The sequence below is a fragment of the Penicillium macrosclerotiorum genome (genome assembly GCF_028827735.1).
Source record: "Penicillium macrosclerotiorum strain IBT 26536 chromosome Unknown utg000010l_segment0_segment0, whole genome shotgun sequence".
Taxonomy (NCBI): Eukaryota; Fungi; Ascomycota; class Eurotiomycetes; order Eurotiales; family Aspergillaceae; genus Penicillium; species Penicillium macrosclerotiorum.
The window spans coordinates 1,705,791-1,720,145 of record NW_026643089.1 but is presented as its reverse complement, the minus strand read 5'-3'; the positions used below and the strand labels follow the sequence as shown (position 1 = coordinate 1,720,145).

Sequence of the window (14,355 nt, the reverse complement as noted above, 5' to 3'; positions counted from 1 at the left end):
GGTTTGCTGCATGCGGGAGGTGGAGATCACGCCGATGATCGATATTTTGTAGAATGAAATAGCCTGAAACGAACAGCCTGGTACAGTACTACTCCATACTCTGTACTCTGTAGTCCAGATACACGCAGCAAGAGGCACGGAGCAGCTTCCACTGTACGGAATAGGACCGGGAGATTCACAGATTCACAAGATAAGAGTCGGAGATGGGCTGGGATCGAGTAATGATCGGCTCTGAGGGGAAAAAAGACAGTCATGGATCGGGGTAGGTGGAGCAGAACACGACCAAAAAAGCTGAACATGGTGTGGGATGAGGTTTCTGTTTTGGTCTTGGCTCTCTCCGCTCTCCTACGCAAGATCTCGGGAATCTTCCGCTGAAAATGGATGGAGTTTCAATGGCGTAGCACTATTGGAAGGCGTAATAGATAGCCGCAGGAGCCAGCTGGGGGCAAGATGGGGAGAGTGGGCGATGATTTCACACAAACCAGTAAGTGGTCTGGGTCAACGGGGCGATAGGGTTTCGGCTGGTATGCGGAAATCGTCGAATGTTTCAAATTGCGATCTGGTTGGGTCGTTCTGGTTAGACACAGCCAGGCGAGATCCAGTGGTCCCAGAGATTGAGGACGCAAGATACGGAGCTCCGTTTCAGCTACGGTGGATGGTTCCAGCTCTGGTTCAGGAACGGGGGAGCTCGGTGGTGTTGGGGGCTGCTGATTGGAGGCGCGGGTACCTGAAGTACCGCAAAGTGTTCGGAGTGCCTGAATGGCCCACGGACACGGTTCCCGGTTATGCGGTGAATGGTTCGCCGGGCCCCCCCGGGGACCGTGTTTGAGGAAGATATGTAACCTTTGCGACCAATGACGCCTTTCGCACACTTCTAATCACCCCAAAAATCCAAGCCCGCCAAGCACGGGAAGAATCTTGGTACCTGCGTGCTCCAGGAATATCATTTGGGGATTGACAACGCTCGTTGGCTCTCGGACCAGACGGGTGCGGTCGATGCTGGGTCCTGGGCCACCGGCCATAATGCATTCCAGCACTGCGGCACGACGGCACTAATGCATTGGGATGCCCAGGGGTTCAACAGGCCATGTGGGAGGCCATAGTGAGACGGATGAGAGATAAACCATCTCCGCATTTTTGGGGCTTTGAAGATCGGAGACAGCGAGAGAGAGAGAGAGAGAGAGAGAGAGAGAGAGAGAGCATCGCCATTGGCATCTATTATCACGCCGGAAGCCACCTTCTGCTTTGTGGTCTGGTGGTGTATTAGATGGTTCACCGAATGGCTCAAGTGGGGGAAGACGAAGACACCATGCCTGAAGAGGCCTGGCGAAGCTTTTATCACCTGTCGAATCGAGGATGGACCCGACCGGCGACCAAAATTCGGTCCCGTCTGAAGATTGCAGTGTCTTGGAATGTGGGTTTTTTTTGCTTTTGCGGAGAACACGGAGATATTCATTGTCCATGCGTGGTTTTCTCCAGTGCGCATCACAGCATCGTCCCAGCTCGTGGGTACGGTACTCGATACCAGACTTTTAGTGCGAGCATGGTTTCGATCGAGAAAGTTCCATTGGCTTCGCGGGGACATACGTAGGTATTACTCCACATTCGTCCATAAAGACATGGGCGTTGGTTCCCGAGGACCTAGGAAGGGACCGTCCAGGCGCTGGTCTCTATCGTGATTCCCCGAAGCTGCAGTGGGCCCACTGGGAGTTGACCCGGGAGGCTTCCCATAGCGTGCAATGGAAAGACGATAGATGATGATAGGCAGCAGATCTTGCCGAATGGACACGCATTATCTTGTCGCCATCCACGTTCCTTGCCCGCCACACTGGCTATAGCGGGAGACCTGGGGAGACGTGGCTAGGGGTCCAAGTGTAGGTTTGTAGGTCTTTGCCGTTGGTTGCACGTTGTCCATGGCGACTCAGGGACCAGACAAATTGCGCACAACCGAGCGAAGCATGTCGGGGTTGGCCTATCTTTTCAGGAACCAGGGACTGAATACCCGACTGGGACTAGCATGGGATTCGGTCGTGACGACTCCCAAGGTCCCCGTAGCGTGTCCCCGTAATGTGTCCCCGTCTCCACGGGTCCAGGACCGATCGACTTGGGACTCTTGCATCGTCGGGGAAAAACGATGCGCAGGACCGAGGGCCATGGTCGGCACGTGCTTGTCTGCATCCCCAAGGGATCACCGGGGACATCGTTCCTCTGGTACGAAGTACTCCGCACATCTGGGACACCCCTCTGTTCGGACTCGCGAGCTCCCTTCCCTCTACTTTGGGATATTCAACTCACTTATTCGGACGCTCACCTCGATGCGTCGACAGAATGGCTGGATTGCAACTATCCCGCAATTGCCGCGACCATGATTGGGGACCCCGGTCACCGAGAATAACAATTCTCCGATCGGGCAAATATCAATGGCCTCAATGAACGGCGTGGAATACGTTCCATCTTCCCTGCTCCATGCTTTCAGGATTCCCAAGCTCGTGCTTCAATGCCTCCCCCATGAACGCCTGTGAAATCGGGACCTGGGTTCATTGGCTCTCTAGCTAGCCGAGAGAGGATCCCTCCCCGCACTCTGGGGCTCGGCACCACTCGCCTTTCACGTTCATGTTGGCCTCTTGAAATCGCAATCCGTGCACGAGAGAGATTCCGGTCATCCGGCCATCCGGACGCTGGATACTGAACGGATGGCTGCTCCTACCTCATGCATATCGGGGACTTTGGCGAGCAAAGACACGGGGTCGCGTTGCCACATCTTTTGATGAAATTTTTGGCGTCGGCGCATTCGCCCGACTGAATTGAGTTCAGCGTGGCGTGGTACCACGGGGCAGGCAATTGGCCTCGTGGGTTTCAACCGTTGCAATCTAATCCTAGTCGCTAATGAGACCGCTAATCGTAGGTTTGTATCGGGCATTGGGAACGATCGGGTTAGAGTCGCATGGGTAATTTTATGTCCGTGAATAGGTCTGGCTTGTGGCGACGGCGAGATAGATGGGGGCCACAATTGGTCGTCTGCGTTCTTCCAATACTTTTTCGCATACTTCGATAACACCATCACTATACGGCGGACATACTCAATCGAATGGGCCGAAGCGAGACACCGTCTCAGCCTGACTTCAAGTCAGCAGACACTATCTGGCGTAAGCTGACCCGAATCCTCTCGCCGTCTCACAGGCACAATCATTAGATTCGTCCACCGACAGAGTCGAGCACTGATTGCCCGATTGAAAGACACATGCATCTCTCAGGCTGCTTGACGTTACCAAAGATGGCGTTAGTCATCGTGTTTCACTGTAGGCTTTCGTCGATCCGAAGTCAACTGTTGCTAGACCTCCTCTGTTCTCTATTTCCTGCTCTCTGTTCTCTGTTCTCCGTACTTCGTACTTCGTACTACTCCATCCCACGCTGCCCCATCCTCGCCCCGATGCTACTCGCTCTTTTTTTTCCGTTGTCAGGCCCGTCCAGTGCACGGGTCAAGGCAAGTCCGCCACGACCAAGGCCCAGCCATCCAATAATTCTCACTTCGCACACCGCTATCTGAGTGGAATATGTCTTGGGAGGGTCTCGAATTCTGGACGGCCCGTGGGGCGAGCCAAGGCCACGGCGTGAATCTAGCGGCCCCCAGCCGCCTCGAAAACGCGTGTTCCGTCGCAGCCACTAGCGACCAGACAGTGAACTCGCCCTTGTTTCAGATTTCAAGCTCTGTGGCTACTTGCCCCCCCAGCTGCGGAAAGGCCCGACCGATGAATGGACCCCAGGGTAAGAAAAGAAAAATGGCCCAAAAAAAAAGGAAAAAGAGACCAACAGACACGAGAAAAAGAATTAAACCAAATACCACTAACCACCTAAACCCGCATTCTAGTCTCATTTCGCCCAAGCGTACGGAGTACGGAATAGAGCCACTTTCTTCCCTCCCCCTTCTCCCCGGGGCTCTAGTCTGAAAAGAGAGCATGTGGCTGAATGTTTGGATGTCTGGAAATCGCTCGGTTCGCTCTCGTCTCGTGCTCCACACCCCAAGTACAGGAGCTCTGAGAGAGATTGAGTGGCATTCTTGGCCGAGTGAGGTACTATCCCACCGGAGGATCTGCGGCACTGTCCAAAAAAAGCCAATTGCCAGTAGTGCACATATTCGGGACTGGCTTCTTGTCTCGGTGTAGCCAGTAACTCTTAGCCAACTAAGGTTCTGATAGCCCAAAGGTTCTTTTTGCTGAACAGGAAGAAGAAAACATGGAGAAAGCTCTGGGACTAGCGTCCAGGCCGGCGGTGGTCCACCTGTTTCCTTTCCTTGCTCTTGCCTCCCTCTGCTTCCCCCGGCGGGACGACCAAAAAGCATGGATCATCCTCACCTGTATGATCGGGTGCAGGGAGCCGTCGCGCCATTTTACACGACGAGCACTGATCGGCCCGTCGAGGCTCGCGCTTGCACTGCCTGAAAAATCCCTCGTCCAAAACGGAGACATGCCAATCGGTCAGTAATGGTAATGCCGCCGATCATGTTCTTTTTGTAGATTGGAATGAATCATGAAATGGTAGAGCAGGTCAATCATCTCTCCCGGTCCGGTCGCCGCCAAGAAATAGTAGATACTTCAAGCTAACGACTCAGGATGGCATGATTCATACGAATCCTCCACTCAATCTATAGTTAGCGAACTAATTATCTGTTCGAGATTGAACTCAGAATCCCCCGGGTTCTGTTTTGCTGGATCTCCACGGCGTCGTCAACACGCCCACTCGTCCGCAGGACAATCCACTCTCGCAAGCACTGTATCTGAAGCCTCGATGGTGCCAGGTGAACGGCTGTGAACGCCATTCGTAATCAATACCCGGCGAACTACTGACCGTTAGAGCGCTGCCGCATCCGTTTAATGAGCAATTAAATGCAATACATAACATAAGCCACGCACAGCGATTATTTCTCATTGGACGGCGAGTCCATAGTATACGAGTATACGTCGATGCCTTCCTCAATCCCTCCCCACCACCCAAGCGGAACCCCGGTAGTATCGATCCACCCATTCCTTGTGTTCTATTTGCGATTATTTGCATTTTGCTTTTCCGTTTGCTTTGGTCTCTGCTTGGGTGGCGATGGCAGCCAGTTCTCGTTGGCCGAGAATAAGCCCTCGATCGACTATTCTGATCAGTCGAGACGACGAGTCCAGGTGGCGTTGGAGGGCCCTGCTCCGCTGGGCTCCTCCATCACCCTGCAGCAGGCAAGCATTCCCGTTGGACGAGAGTCCCTTCGCGGCCTCCCCAGGCCCGTTCAGACTGATGCGTCCGCTGGACCCTTGCAGGGCGTCCTACGCATTGTTCCGTGCCTCGAGGTCCTTCCTCGACCCGGGAAATGATGTGCAGCAACCCGTCAACCATGAACGACAAACTGTCGGAAACCGCGTCCTGGTCGATCAGTCCATTCGGTTGACCGGTCAATCCCCGATCAGGTAATGAAAGGCTCAGGGAAGTCCAAAAGGTCCAAAGTACCTCGTACGTCTAGATAGTTTCCAGTGAACGTCCTGTCGGAAACCAGCCTTAATGATCGTCAACGGTTTCTCGCAGGTCCAAACCCCGACGGCCTGGAAGCGAATCCTGATTCGTTGAGCCCTAAGAGCTCATGCTCTACTGTTCCCCCCATTCTGGTGTGCTGCTGGTCCATTCTGGTCCCATCCACTCCTCCACTTCCAAGCTCGCCGTCTCCAAATCCGCCCATCCACCTGCTGCCCCCCCGGAACTCTGCGACCCAGGACTATTGGCAGTCCATCTGGACGACGGATCCCCGAAAATGCACTAGCTTATCTGTACTCCGTACTGGAGGACCTTCCGCGCCCGCTCCGGACGAGGAGCCGCCCGGCCGCGGCGGGTGCGCTATCTCCAGCCAGCTCCACTCTCGTCCCGTTTGGGGCTGTCTTCGACTAAACTGGAGGTTTCCACTCTTGCTGGCTTCTCCCCATGGGAGCCGTGGGTATGGACTCTGACCCGAGTTTTCTCTTCTCCGTAGCTCTAGAGCTTTTCTTTTTCTTACCGTTCCATCTATGAGGTCATCGGAGCACATGGGTGGGTATCATTGCTTCTTTTTCCCGGTGAGCTCTCTGCGGTGCTGGATAGAGAGGTCTGACAGATGGTGGAGATAGAGTTGTAGGCTATCACGTTGTAATTCACAGACACAAAACGGAGGGAAGATTGGAGAAGCTAAAAACGAAGGCATTTGCCTGCGCTTAACCTTTGTTCGATTTATTTTGCCTTTGCCAGCTCTATTTTTTTTTTTTTTTACAGACAGCTTCATTTCTCGGCGATGCTTGGCTCGGATTCTACTGTGCACAGGACTTCCCCTTCTACCCCGTGGGCCACGACTGACACCGTCTGTGCGACACCACGACGCCGGGGCACGGCAAGGGCCACAGCACCCGCGTACAATGATTCCTAGAGTAACAATATTCCGTCATCACCAGATCAAATAGTCACCAGAGTAGAGTCGAATGGGTGGACTCGACACCATTTGGCGGCTCCACGGCTCTGGCGATAGAGATGAGCCCTGCATCTGGTAGTCGATATATATGCATGTCGTCTACTTGCATAAAGCATAAATACGGTGCGATAGAGCAATTCGACTGATTGCAGACCAACGGTGGAGAGTTCTGAATAATAGCCTTCCCTCTAGCACTAATTCACTCTGTAGGTATGACTCCCCCAATCTGCAATTATTTCTATTTCATCATAGCTTTCGCCAATCCCAGACACTGCGAAGCAAGGGCGAAGCGTGAAAAAAAATAAAGAATAAGTAAATAAATAAAGAGCATATGGAAAAAGACTCCTCGCAGGCCCACGACAAGTGGGCGCGGCCAACTGGATTCTCGAAGAAGACTTGACAGTCTTCCATGCATAGATCCTCTCATCTTCCCTCTATTCCGTATGTATGTTAGTCCGTACGCTTTTGCGTACACTTGCGCTAAGCCAAAGCGGGCAACAATTGAGAGCAAGAGCACGCCGCAGACCGGACTGGGGGGGATGGGGGAGACACTCTCCCGGCTGTTTTCTCGCTGGGACTCTTCCGGCCGTACCTGAGGAGATGTGGACACTTGCCGAGCGGCCAACCAGCGATTGCAACCGGCACAACCCCCATCCACCCAGGAGCAAATCCCAGGCGCTGCTCCGGGGTCCGTGGGTGCTCCATTGTCTGCTCCTCCGTTCCTCCAATACGGACGCGCTCCTGTTGGAGGATAGCGTAGTGACCGGAGGACCTTGTTAGGACCTCCGACATTTTTTGGGGTGGGGACACACCAGGATTCACTCCTCTGTATTCCGTGTAGAGGAGGTGGGTGGAGGGAGGGGGGGGGGGACGAGCGTACAGTAAGAGTGCGAATAATTTCCTTGGGCGCGACGATTCGTCTCTAATGTCCGGACGGCGCCCACCGGTGCGCGGACAACGCAGTGCCATTGGTGACGGAAACAAGGGAAGGATGTCCCGCCCGCGCCGACGCTTTGCCCGCGACGGGGATGGGCTGGACGGGGTGGGGGCCACTATGTTTAGTGGCCAATCGTGTGTTGTTGATGCACACTCTGGGTCCTCCCCAAAGAGAAGGATGGGCGATGATGAAATCCCGAACCAAAGAACGGAAGGACCAGAGAGTAGCAGAGGAAACTTGGGGACGGGGAATGGGGATGGCGGACCACCGGGGACTTCTGGATTCTGGAAGACTTTGACAGGATTGTAGATGATGCGAAGGAGCAGGATCAGTGGGATGGCTACTTTTTAGACTCGGAGGTTTGAGAAATCTGAGATTGTCAAATTTGCCTATATATTATTTTCTTTTCCTTTATCTTTATCTTTCCCTTTTGGTGTATTATCAAATATGAACATACAGTACGAAGGTATATTCTATATAGAGCCGAGAGAATATGTCTCTTAATGTCTTCTAGATACGAGTGTCTTGGGCGAGAGGAGGGGGAGGGTAAGCAATTTCCCTTCTATTTTCATCTTCCGAGACGCAAAAATCCCCCCCCCCCCTTCCCCAACCATAGGTCAGCCTAAGTTGGCGGACTCAGCTTGAAGAAACGAGAAGGGACACTGTCAGGTAGCGATGTGCCACAAACCTGACGTTACCCAAGTGTTGTCTGGATCCAGGCCTTGTGGTCGACGTGCAGGGTGGCTGTGTCTAACGATATGTGCACCCATCATGCAATGAATAGCCAAATCCTCAAGACACCTGCGCAAAGTATAGACGGGTGACTGTGAATTCAGATGTATCCAATCTTAGTGCGCATACTGCGTCTCACGCTGGATAGATCACGTCAAAAACAGAGAAAAAGAAAAGAGAAAAGAAAAAGAAACACGAAAGATACTCTCCAAAATACTCGTTTATTGCGTGGGTTCCATGCTTAGCGCCTTGCGATTGTATTGACATCACCCAGAGGGCCCTCTAATGCCGGCTTTGGCGCCCATTTCCCCCGGATCTACCAGACGTGAGACGACGCAGTGCCCATCACATCTGCCTATGCAATTGAAACACATCACTTTGCGACATGGCTGACGCTGCTGGACCAATAAGATGTATCACAAGCCCAAGTCACCGACACCGAGGAATAAAAAAAGTATCAACAGGACCAGCTTCCTGCAGGGTGTAATCGCAAAATGAAAACACTAAAAACAAAAATAAAAAAAAAGAATCAGCACGTCTCAACGCCTCTTATCACTGACTAGTTTGACTTCTCTCCGTCCCCTCTGTGACGCCTTCATATAGTCATGTAATCATGGGAGGGATGATTTTGGGTGAGGAGGGGGGGGGAAGACCTGGGAAGAACCTGGGTCGTTTCCCCTCCCATGCTTGACCCGCGGGCGCTTCCAATCAGGTGAGTTAGGGCAACCGGGACCAGGTCTCCGGAGAAGGGCCACTTCGACGCTTTCCAGAGGGGCCAAACGCCAGAGCCTTACCTCGCCGTGGACATGCAGTAGCCAATGGGGCCATGCAGATGCTCCCGGGGTGTTCTTGCGGCTGTGCCTCCACAACATTTTTGGTTCCTGCAGTAGGCCGCGCAACTGGACGGAATATCACAAGCCACCGAGCCAGTCTCGGTCTCTTGATGAGGAGAGAATGAAAAGGTCCATGACACAAGCGGTCTTGACGTGTCGCGCGGATGTGACGACCCTTACATGGGAGGGCCCCAGCTGGACGTGCTCATGTCCTCTTATCCAGTGAGGATGGTGTTAGGGACTGTGGGAGTGGGCATCGTACATACTACACACTACACACTACACACTACAAGAGGTGCACCGGAGAGACGCCAGGCAGAAAGAATCCCGAATTTTCCTCCAACCCCAATTTGCATGAACTACTCTCTCCTCCCCGCCCTCAAGTGGCGACATATTACCTATGGTCTAAAAATTTTAGGTGGGCAAGAAAAATCAAAAATCAAACTAAAAAAAAAAAAAATAAAAACACAGATTTTGGACCTGTAACTAATGGACTCTAATGGCACTCTAATGAAATCTAATCCAGCTAAGGTAAGGATGATAACCCCGAGGCATCGTTCGAAAGACCCAGAAGGAAGCAATGACCTAAAATTTGCCCCCATGGTCTGGGCTGATCTCAATGCTCGGAAGCGCCGAGGAAGCTTCTGGGGCGCGATAGAGACTTCCACTCACCGTTGTACTTTCGGCCAGGATGCAGATGAAACCGCCCAGCGGGACCTTGGGGCGTCACTCGGGAGGGGGGAAGGAGCGAATGTGAACGAGTCGCGGTGCTTCGTTACGCAGTGCCGGGACGAAAACAATATGGTGTAATCTGGGAATCTGGGCCATCTGTCCTAGCCTCCCGAGGCTGTCGTCAGTCCGCATGGGCAGTGGCCAATGCCGACCGTTTCACGATCGCAGGCTGGTTGCACGGTGGCCGCCACCGTTGATAGCCCTCTGATCGGCACTCCAGGGAAAGTCGTGAGCGACGGAATGGTTTGGTGATTCCTGCACCATGAGGTTGGCCGACCCAATAGGGAAGAGATAGGCCTAGTCCTTTTAAGTTTTCTACATGTTGATCGCGAGAAGGGTCAAAAAAAGGAAAATGAGAGTCAAGGGTGTGAACAGAGTATAGTGTGCTCCGTGGAGAGACAGACAGAGAGGAAGGGATCAGTGGAGGCAGAGATAGTCAGCCCACGGGAATGGTCGAATCCTGGGCTCCTGATAGTAGTGTAGGTTACCCGTGTCTGGATTCATGATATCCAGCCCACAGCAGCCCGAGAGAGTACTGATGGACAGTCAAGTACCGCCACGACTGAGAGTCTCGGGAGGTAGCGTGTGCCTGGGGGGCAAAAAAGGTGAACAGATCATGGGTGTCGATCGCCGGCAGTGGGACTGGCGATGCCCTGGCAGAGAAATGACGAGACGGGACGTGGGGCGGCGTCCGGGCGGGTGATTCGTGGTGTGCGCTGGGTGCTGGTGCAGCGGGTGGAGGGCCCCGCCGGGAATAGCAGCCCACTGGCGCCGTCTCATTTGTCCGTTCGGCCCAGCACTCGCACTGATAAGAGCAGGACGAAGTGGCCGTGGTGGCAGAGGTGTAAATGATTGCCGCTGTCACCATCGCCCTGGTCCAATCGCCATGCACCTCGTGGCCACACGGCCATTTCCCAAATTTTGGAAAAGGCCGTGCTGGTGGAAGAGGTCGAGGGCCCCATGCCCCCAATCTGCTGCCTTCTCTCTTGCCGCTTGCCTCTCTGTCTCTCTCTCTCTCTGTGTGTCATTTCGTGATGGTCCAGCTGAGGCTGCACAAATAGAAACCCAGAAGAGACTTCATGGATGGTGATAGGCCTATGTTAAGAGAGAGGGAGAAGAGGATGGGCCTCTTGCCTCTCTCTCTTTCGCTCTCTCTGTAGGCCACTTGAATCTTGCCGACACAGCCTCCATGGCGTTTCGCTTTCGTTTCTCTGGGTTTTCTGGTTCTCTCCGCATTTTCAGCGTAACACCAGCATCTCGTGCTGCTCCACTTCTCTCTTTGGGCGTGTCGACCGATGTGGGTTTCCCTGGCGCGATACAGGAGACGGGCCAGTGTCCGTACCCTTGGGAACTGGGTCCCTCTTGGCTGGGAGAGTAATAATAATTGTAGAGTATTCCGGTATGGAGCCGGCCCACAGTGGAGACTAGTGCCCAGGCGATCCAGTGCGATTGGAGCAAAGCTGGTCTGGAGAAGGAGGGAAGTGTCCAGTGGTGCTGTGGTGCAGTGCTGTGGTGCGGAGTACTATGTTTAGCCTAGGATAAGCTGGGTCGTGAGTTGGGTTTAGCTGGGTATCGCTGGGTATGGGCAGTCTCGGGCATGCCCATCCCGCCCCGGACTGGTCGGACTGGTCGGGGTGTGACGGGATACCGCCCTTACACTGCAGACGGGACACTCTTCCCCCCCCCCCCCTCCAAAATAAAATCATTTGTTTTGCCAATCCTTTTTTCCCTTTTTCTATTTTTTTTTCTTTTCTTTTATTTTTCTATTTCCTTTTTTTCACTTTCCATTTTGCCATTTTCATTTTCTCTTTTTTGGATTTTCTAGCATCGTTCCTGGCCCACTGGTCGCGCCCACGACTAGTGCATCCGGCACGTACAAACTCACAGCAGATCACTGCTCACTCTTTTTATCCACCGCCGTCCACCTTCACTCATTCTTCCTTACTCTTATCGGCTCTGTCTCTCATTTTTTTTTACTTCCTTTTTCCCTCTCTCTCTCTCTCTCTTTTTTTTATATATCATATATTTCTCCATTTCCATTTTCCCTCTAGTTTGTTCTGCCTGTTTGGGTTTGGGGGGTTTATCGATATTTCTCTCTCCTTCCCACGATCACTACCTCCGGTTCCTCTTTAGCAACACGCCCTCGAGGTTCCTGTCCTTCCTTTAACAAAGTGATTCCTCCTACACTGAGGTTGCCTCAACTCCATAGTACCCTAATCATCTGGTCCTTCCACTCCTTTGTGACTCCCTCAATTCCTCGCGGATTCTTCGACCAGCTTCTTTCACCCCGGCTTCTCTTGATACTCCGATACTCAAAACCCTAATAATCTTCGCATTGGCGACGACACTCACCACAGGTTGGTTCTTCCGCTTCTTCTTCTCATTCTCGTTGATTCAGTCATCGTGCGGTGGGTTGAGTGTGCAACATGTCAATGGGCCCATTCATGGCCCATCAGGCCACCCACGACCGCGTGGCCGTTTCACTGCCTCCCAAACCACATGCGAAGCAACATTCACTGACTTGGAGGCCGCAGCTTTTCCATAATGGACTCACCATACACAGTCGGACCGACTCCGGTTCAAAGCCAATCTCCATTCTACTATCCCGACACACAGCAAACCTCCCAGGGCCACTACACCAGCCAACCGTCCAATGTGCCCTACTACGGGCAGATGCAGTTCTCGCGCGGCGTGGAGCAGCCCATCTACTCCGCCCAACCGGTCATGAACATGCACCAGATGGCTACCACCAATGCCTTCCGGGGCGCGACCATGAACATGACCCCGATTGCTTCACCGCAACCCTCGCAGATGAAGCCCGCCATTATTGTGCAGCAAGGGTCCCCCGCCTTGATGCCGCTGGACACCCGTTTCATCAGCGCTGACCTGTACGCCTTCCCGTCCACTCCGCCATTGTCTTCATCGGGAAGCACCATCAGCAGCCCGCCATCCGCTCATGGAACCCTACACACCCCCATCAACGACAGCTTCTTTGCCTTTGAGAAGGTGGAAGGTGTCAAGGAAGGCTGCGAGACCGATGTACACACGGAAATTCTGGCCAATCCCGACTGGTCCCGATGCGATTCGCCCCCAATGACGCCTGGTAAGTGATCTATAAAAACGAGTGGGGACGTGGCTTTCGGAACGACGAAGCGGCGGATCCCTCATGCAAGGGAGGGAGAATTCGTTTGGTTGAGAGATAAAAAAAGAAATTGACGCAGAGATCAATTTGAGAGAGAGATGATGCAGCAAAGGCTAATTCTTGATGCTTTCCAGTGTTCATCCACCCGCCGTCGATCACCAGTCAGGCGTCGGATCTCCTCTCCGCCACCTCTTGTCCCTCACTTTCCCCTTCTCCTTCGCCCGTTCCGAACGATCTGCTTGCTCAATCCCAGGCTCTGACCGCCGAGTCCTCGGGCGCCGACTTCTGCGACCCCCGCCAGCTCACGGTGGAAGCGTCGGTCAATGTCCCAACTCCCCATGACCTGCCGCCTTTGCCCACCCTCACCTGTGACGATGAGGAGCCCCGTGCCGTGGTCGGTAGCGCGTCTGTGACTCTGCCGGTCAATGAGAACCCCGCTCCCTCCTTCACTGCTTCTACCCAGGACCCGTTGAGCTCTTTGCCAACCTTCGACAGCTTCTCAGACCTCGACTCCGACGATGAGCTAAACCGCCTGGTGGACTTCCACCCTGGCAGTAACGCCGTCTACCTTGGTGATAAGCGTCAGCGTGTGGCTCATTTTGTTCCTGAGGACGATGGATTCCTGAGCGAGCACAGCCTCGAAGACTCGGACGACTCTGAGGTCTTCCTTCACTCCGGCATGCCCTCTTTCGACTGGAATGAGTCGACTCAGCCCCATGTCGAAATGGAGGAGATGGCCGAGGAGGAGACCAAGATTAAGAAGCGCAGCAACCGCAAGTCTTCCCGCAAGACCGTCACCGTTGACGAGGAGGTCCACATTGCACAGGTCCCGTCATCGGCCTCCTCCGTGGGAAGCCCGTCGACTGACTCGGAGCCTGCTCCCGTGTCGGTCAACCGCCGCGGCCGCAAGCAGTCCTTGACCGATGACCCTTCCAAGACCTTCGTATGCACCCTGTGCTCGCGTCGGTTCCGCCGCCAGGAACATCTCAAGCGCCACTACCGCTCCCTTCACACCGAGGAGAAGCCCTTCGAGTGCAATGAGTGTGGCAAGAAGTTCTCCCGCAGTGACAACTTGGCTCAACATGCCCGTACCCATGCCGGTGGCTCCATCGTCATGGGCGTCCTGGACACCAGCGACGGCTCGATGTCGTTCGATGAACAACACGACGCCGGTGCTCTAGGGTCAGTCATGTACGAGGCTGCCCAGGCCGGCGCTGAGGACGACTCCCCTGCCGCCGAGCGCCGCCCGGCCAAGAAGCGCAAGCGTGACTAAGCCGCGTCTCTCGGCTTGCGATCTCGCTGCGCTTGATGATTTCTATGAGACCAGGAGAACTTCCTACTGCATATATAATACATATTTCATACATTCTCGGCGCGGTTTCTCCACTACTTCTCTTTTTGTGGAGGTCACCGCCATTGCGGTCTTGATTGGGTTTGGCGTCCGGGCATTTGCACTGGTGTCGGAATCAGGGGTCATCGGTGTACGGCAACTTGGTTCCTTCACAGCTTCGTT

At 53.8% G+C, this 14,355-nt stretch overlaps 4 protein-coding genes across 4 annotated transcripts; 3 read left to right on the top strand and 1 right to left on the bottom strand.

Annotated features, from left to right (window-relative positions):
• Positions 1-1,309: 1,309 nt before the first annotated feature.
• N7462_010256 (uncharacterized protein) lies at positions 1,310-1,758 on the top strand (the record flags this gene model as incomplete). The annotated part of the gene is made up of 2 exons (XM_057081970.1): positions 1,310-1,414; positions 1,618-1,758. 2 exons carry the CDS (start codon positions 1,310-1,312, stop codon positions 1,756-1,758), a joined length of 246 nt encoding a protein of 81 aa, XP_056929010.1.
• Positions 1,759-6,946: 5,188 nt separating this feature from the next.
• N7462_010255 (uncharacterized protein) lies at positions 6,947-7,435 on the bottom strand (the record flags this gene model as incomplete). The annotated part of the gene is made up of 1 exon (XM_057081969.1): positions 6,947-7,435. One exon carries the CDS (start codon positions 7,433-7,435, stop codon positions 6,947-6,949), a length of 489 nt encoding a protein of 162 aa, XP_056929009.1.
• A 2,133-nt stretch (positions 7,436-9,568) lies between these two features.
• Positions 9,569-9,778, top strand: N7462_010254 (uncharacterized protein; the record flags this gene model as incomplete). Its single annotated transcript, XM_057081968.1, has 1 exon — positions 9,569-9,778. One exon carries the CDS (start codon positions 9,569-9,571, stop codon positions 9,776-9,778), a length of 210 nt encoding a protein of 69 aa, XP_056929008.1.
• Positions 9,779-12,244: 2,466 nt separating this feature from the next.
• On the top strand, positions 12,245-14,115 carry sebA (putative C2H2 transcription factor (Seb1); the record flags this gene model as incomplete). Its single annotated transcript, XM_057081967.1, has 2 exons — positions 12,245-12,803; positions 12,977-14,115. The coding sequence occupies 2 exons, from the start codon at positions 12,245-12,247 to the stop codon at positions 14,113-14,115; spliced, it is 1,698 nt and encodes a 565-aa protein (XP_056929007.1).
• Positions 14,116-14,355: the final 240 nt, after the last annotated feature.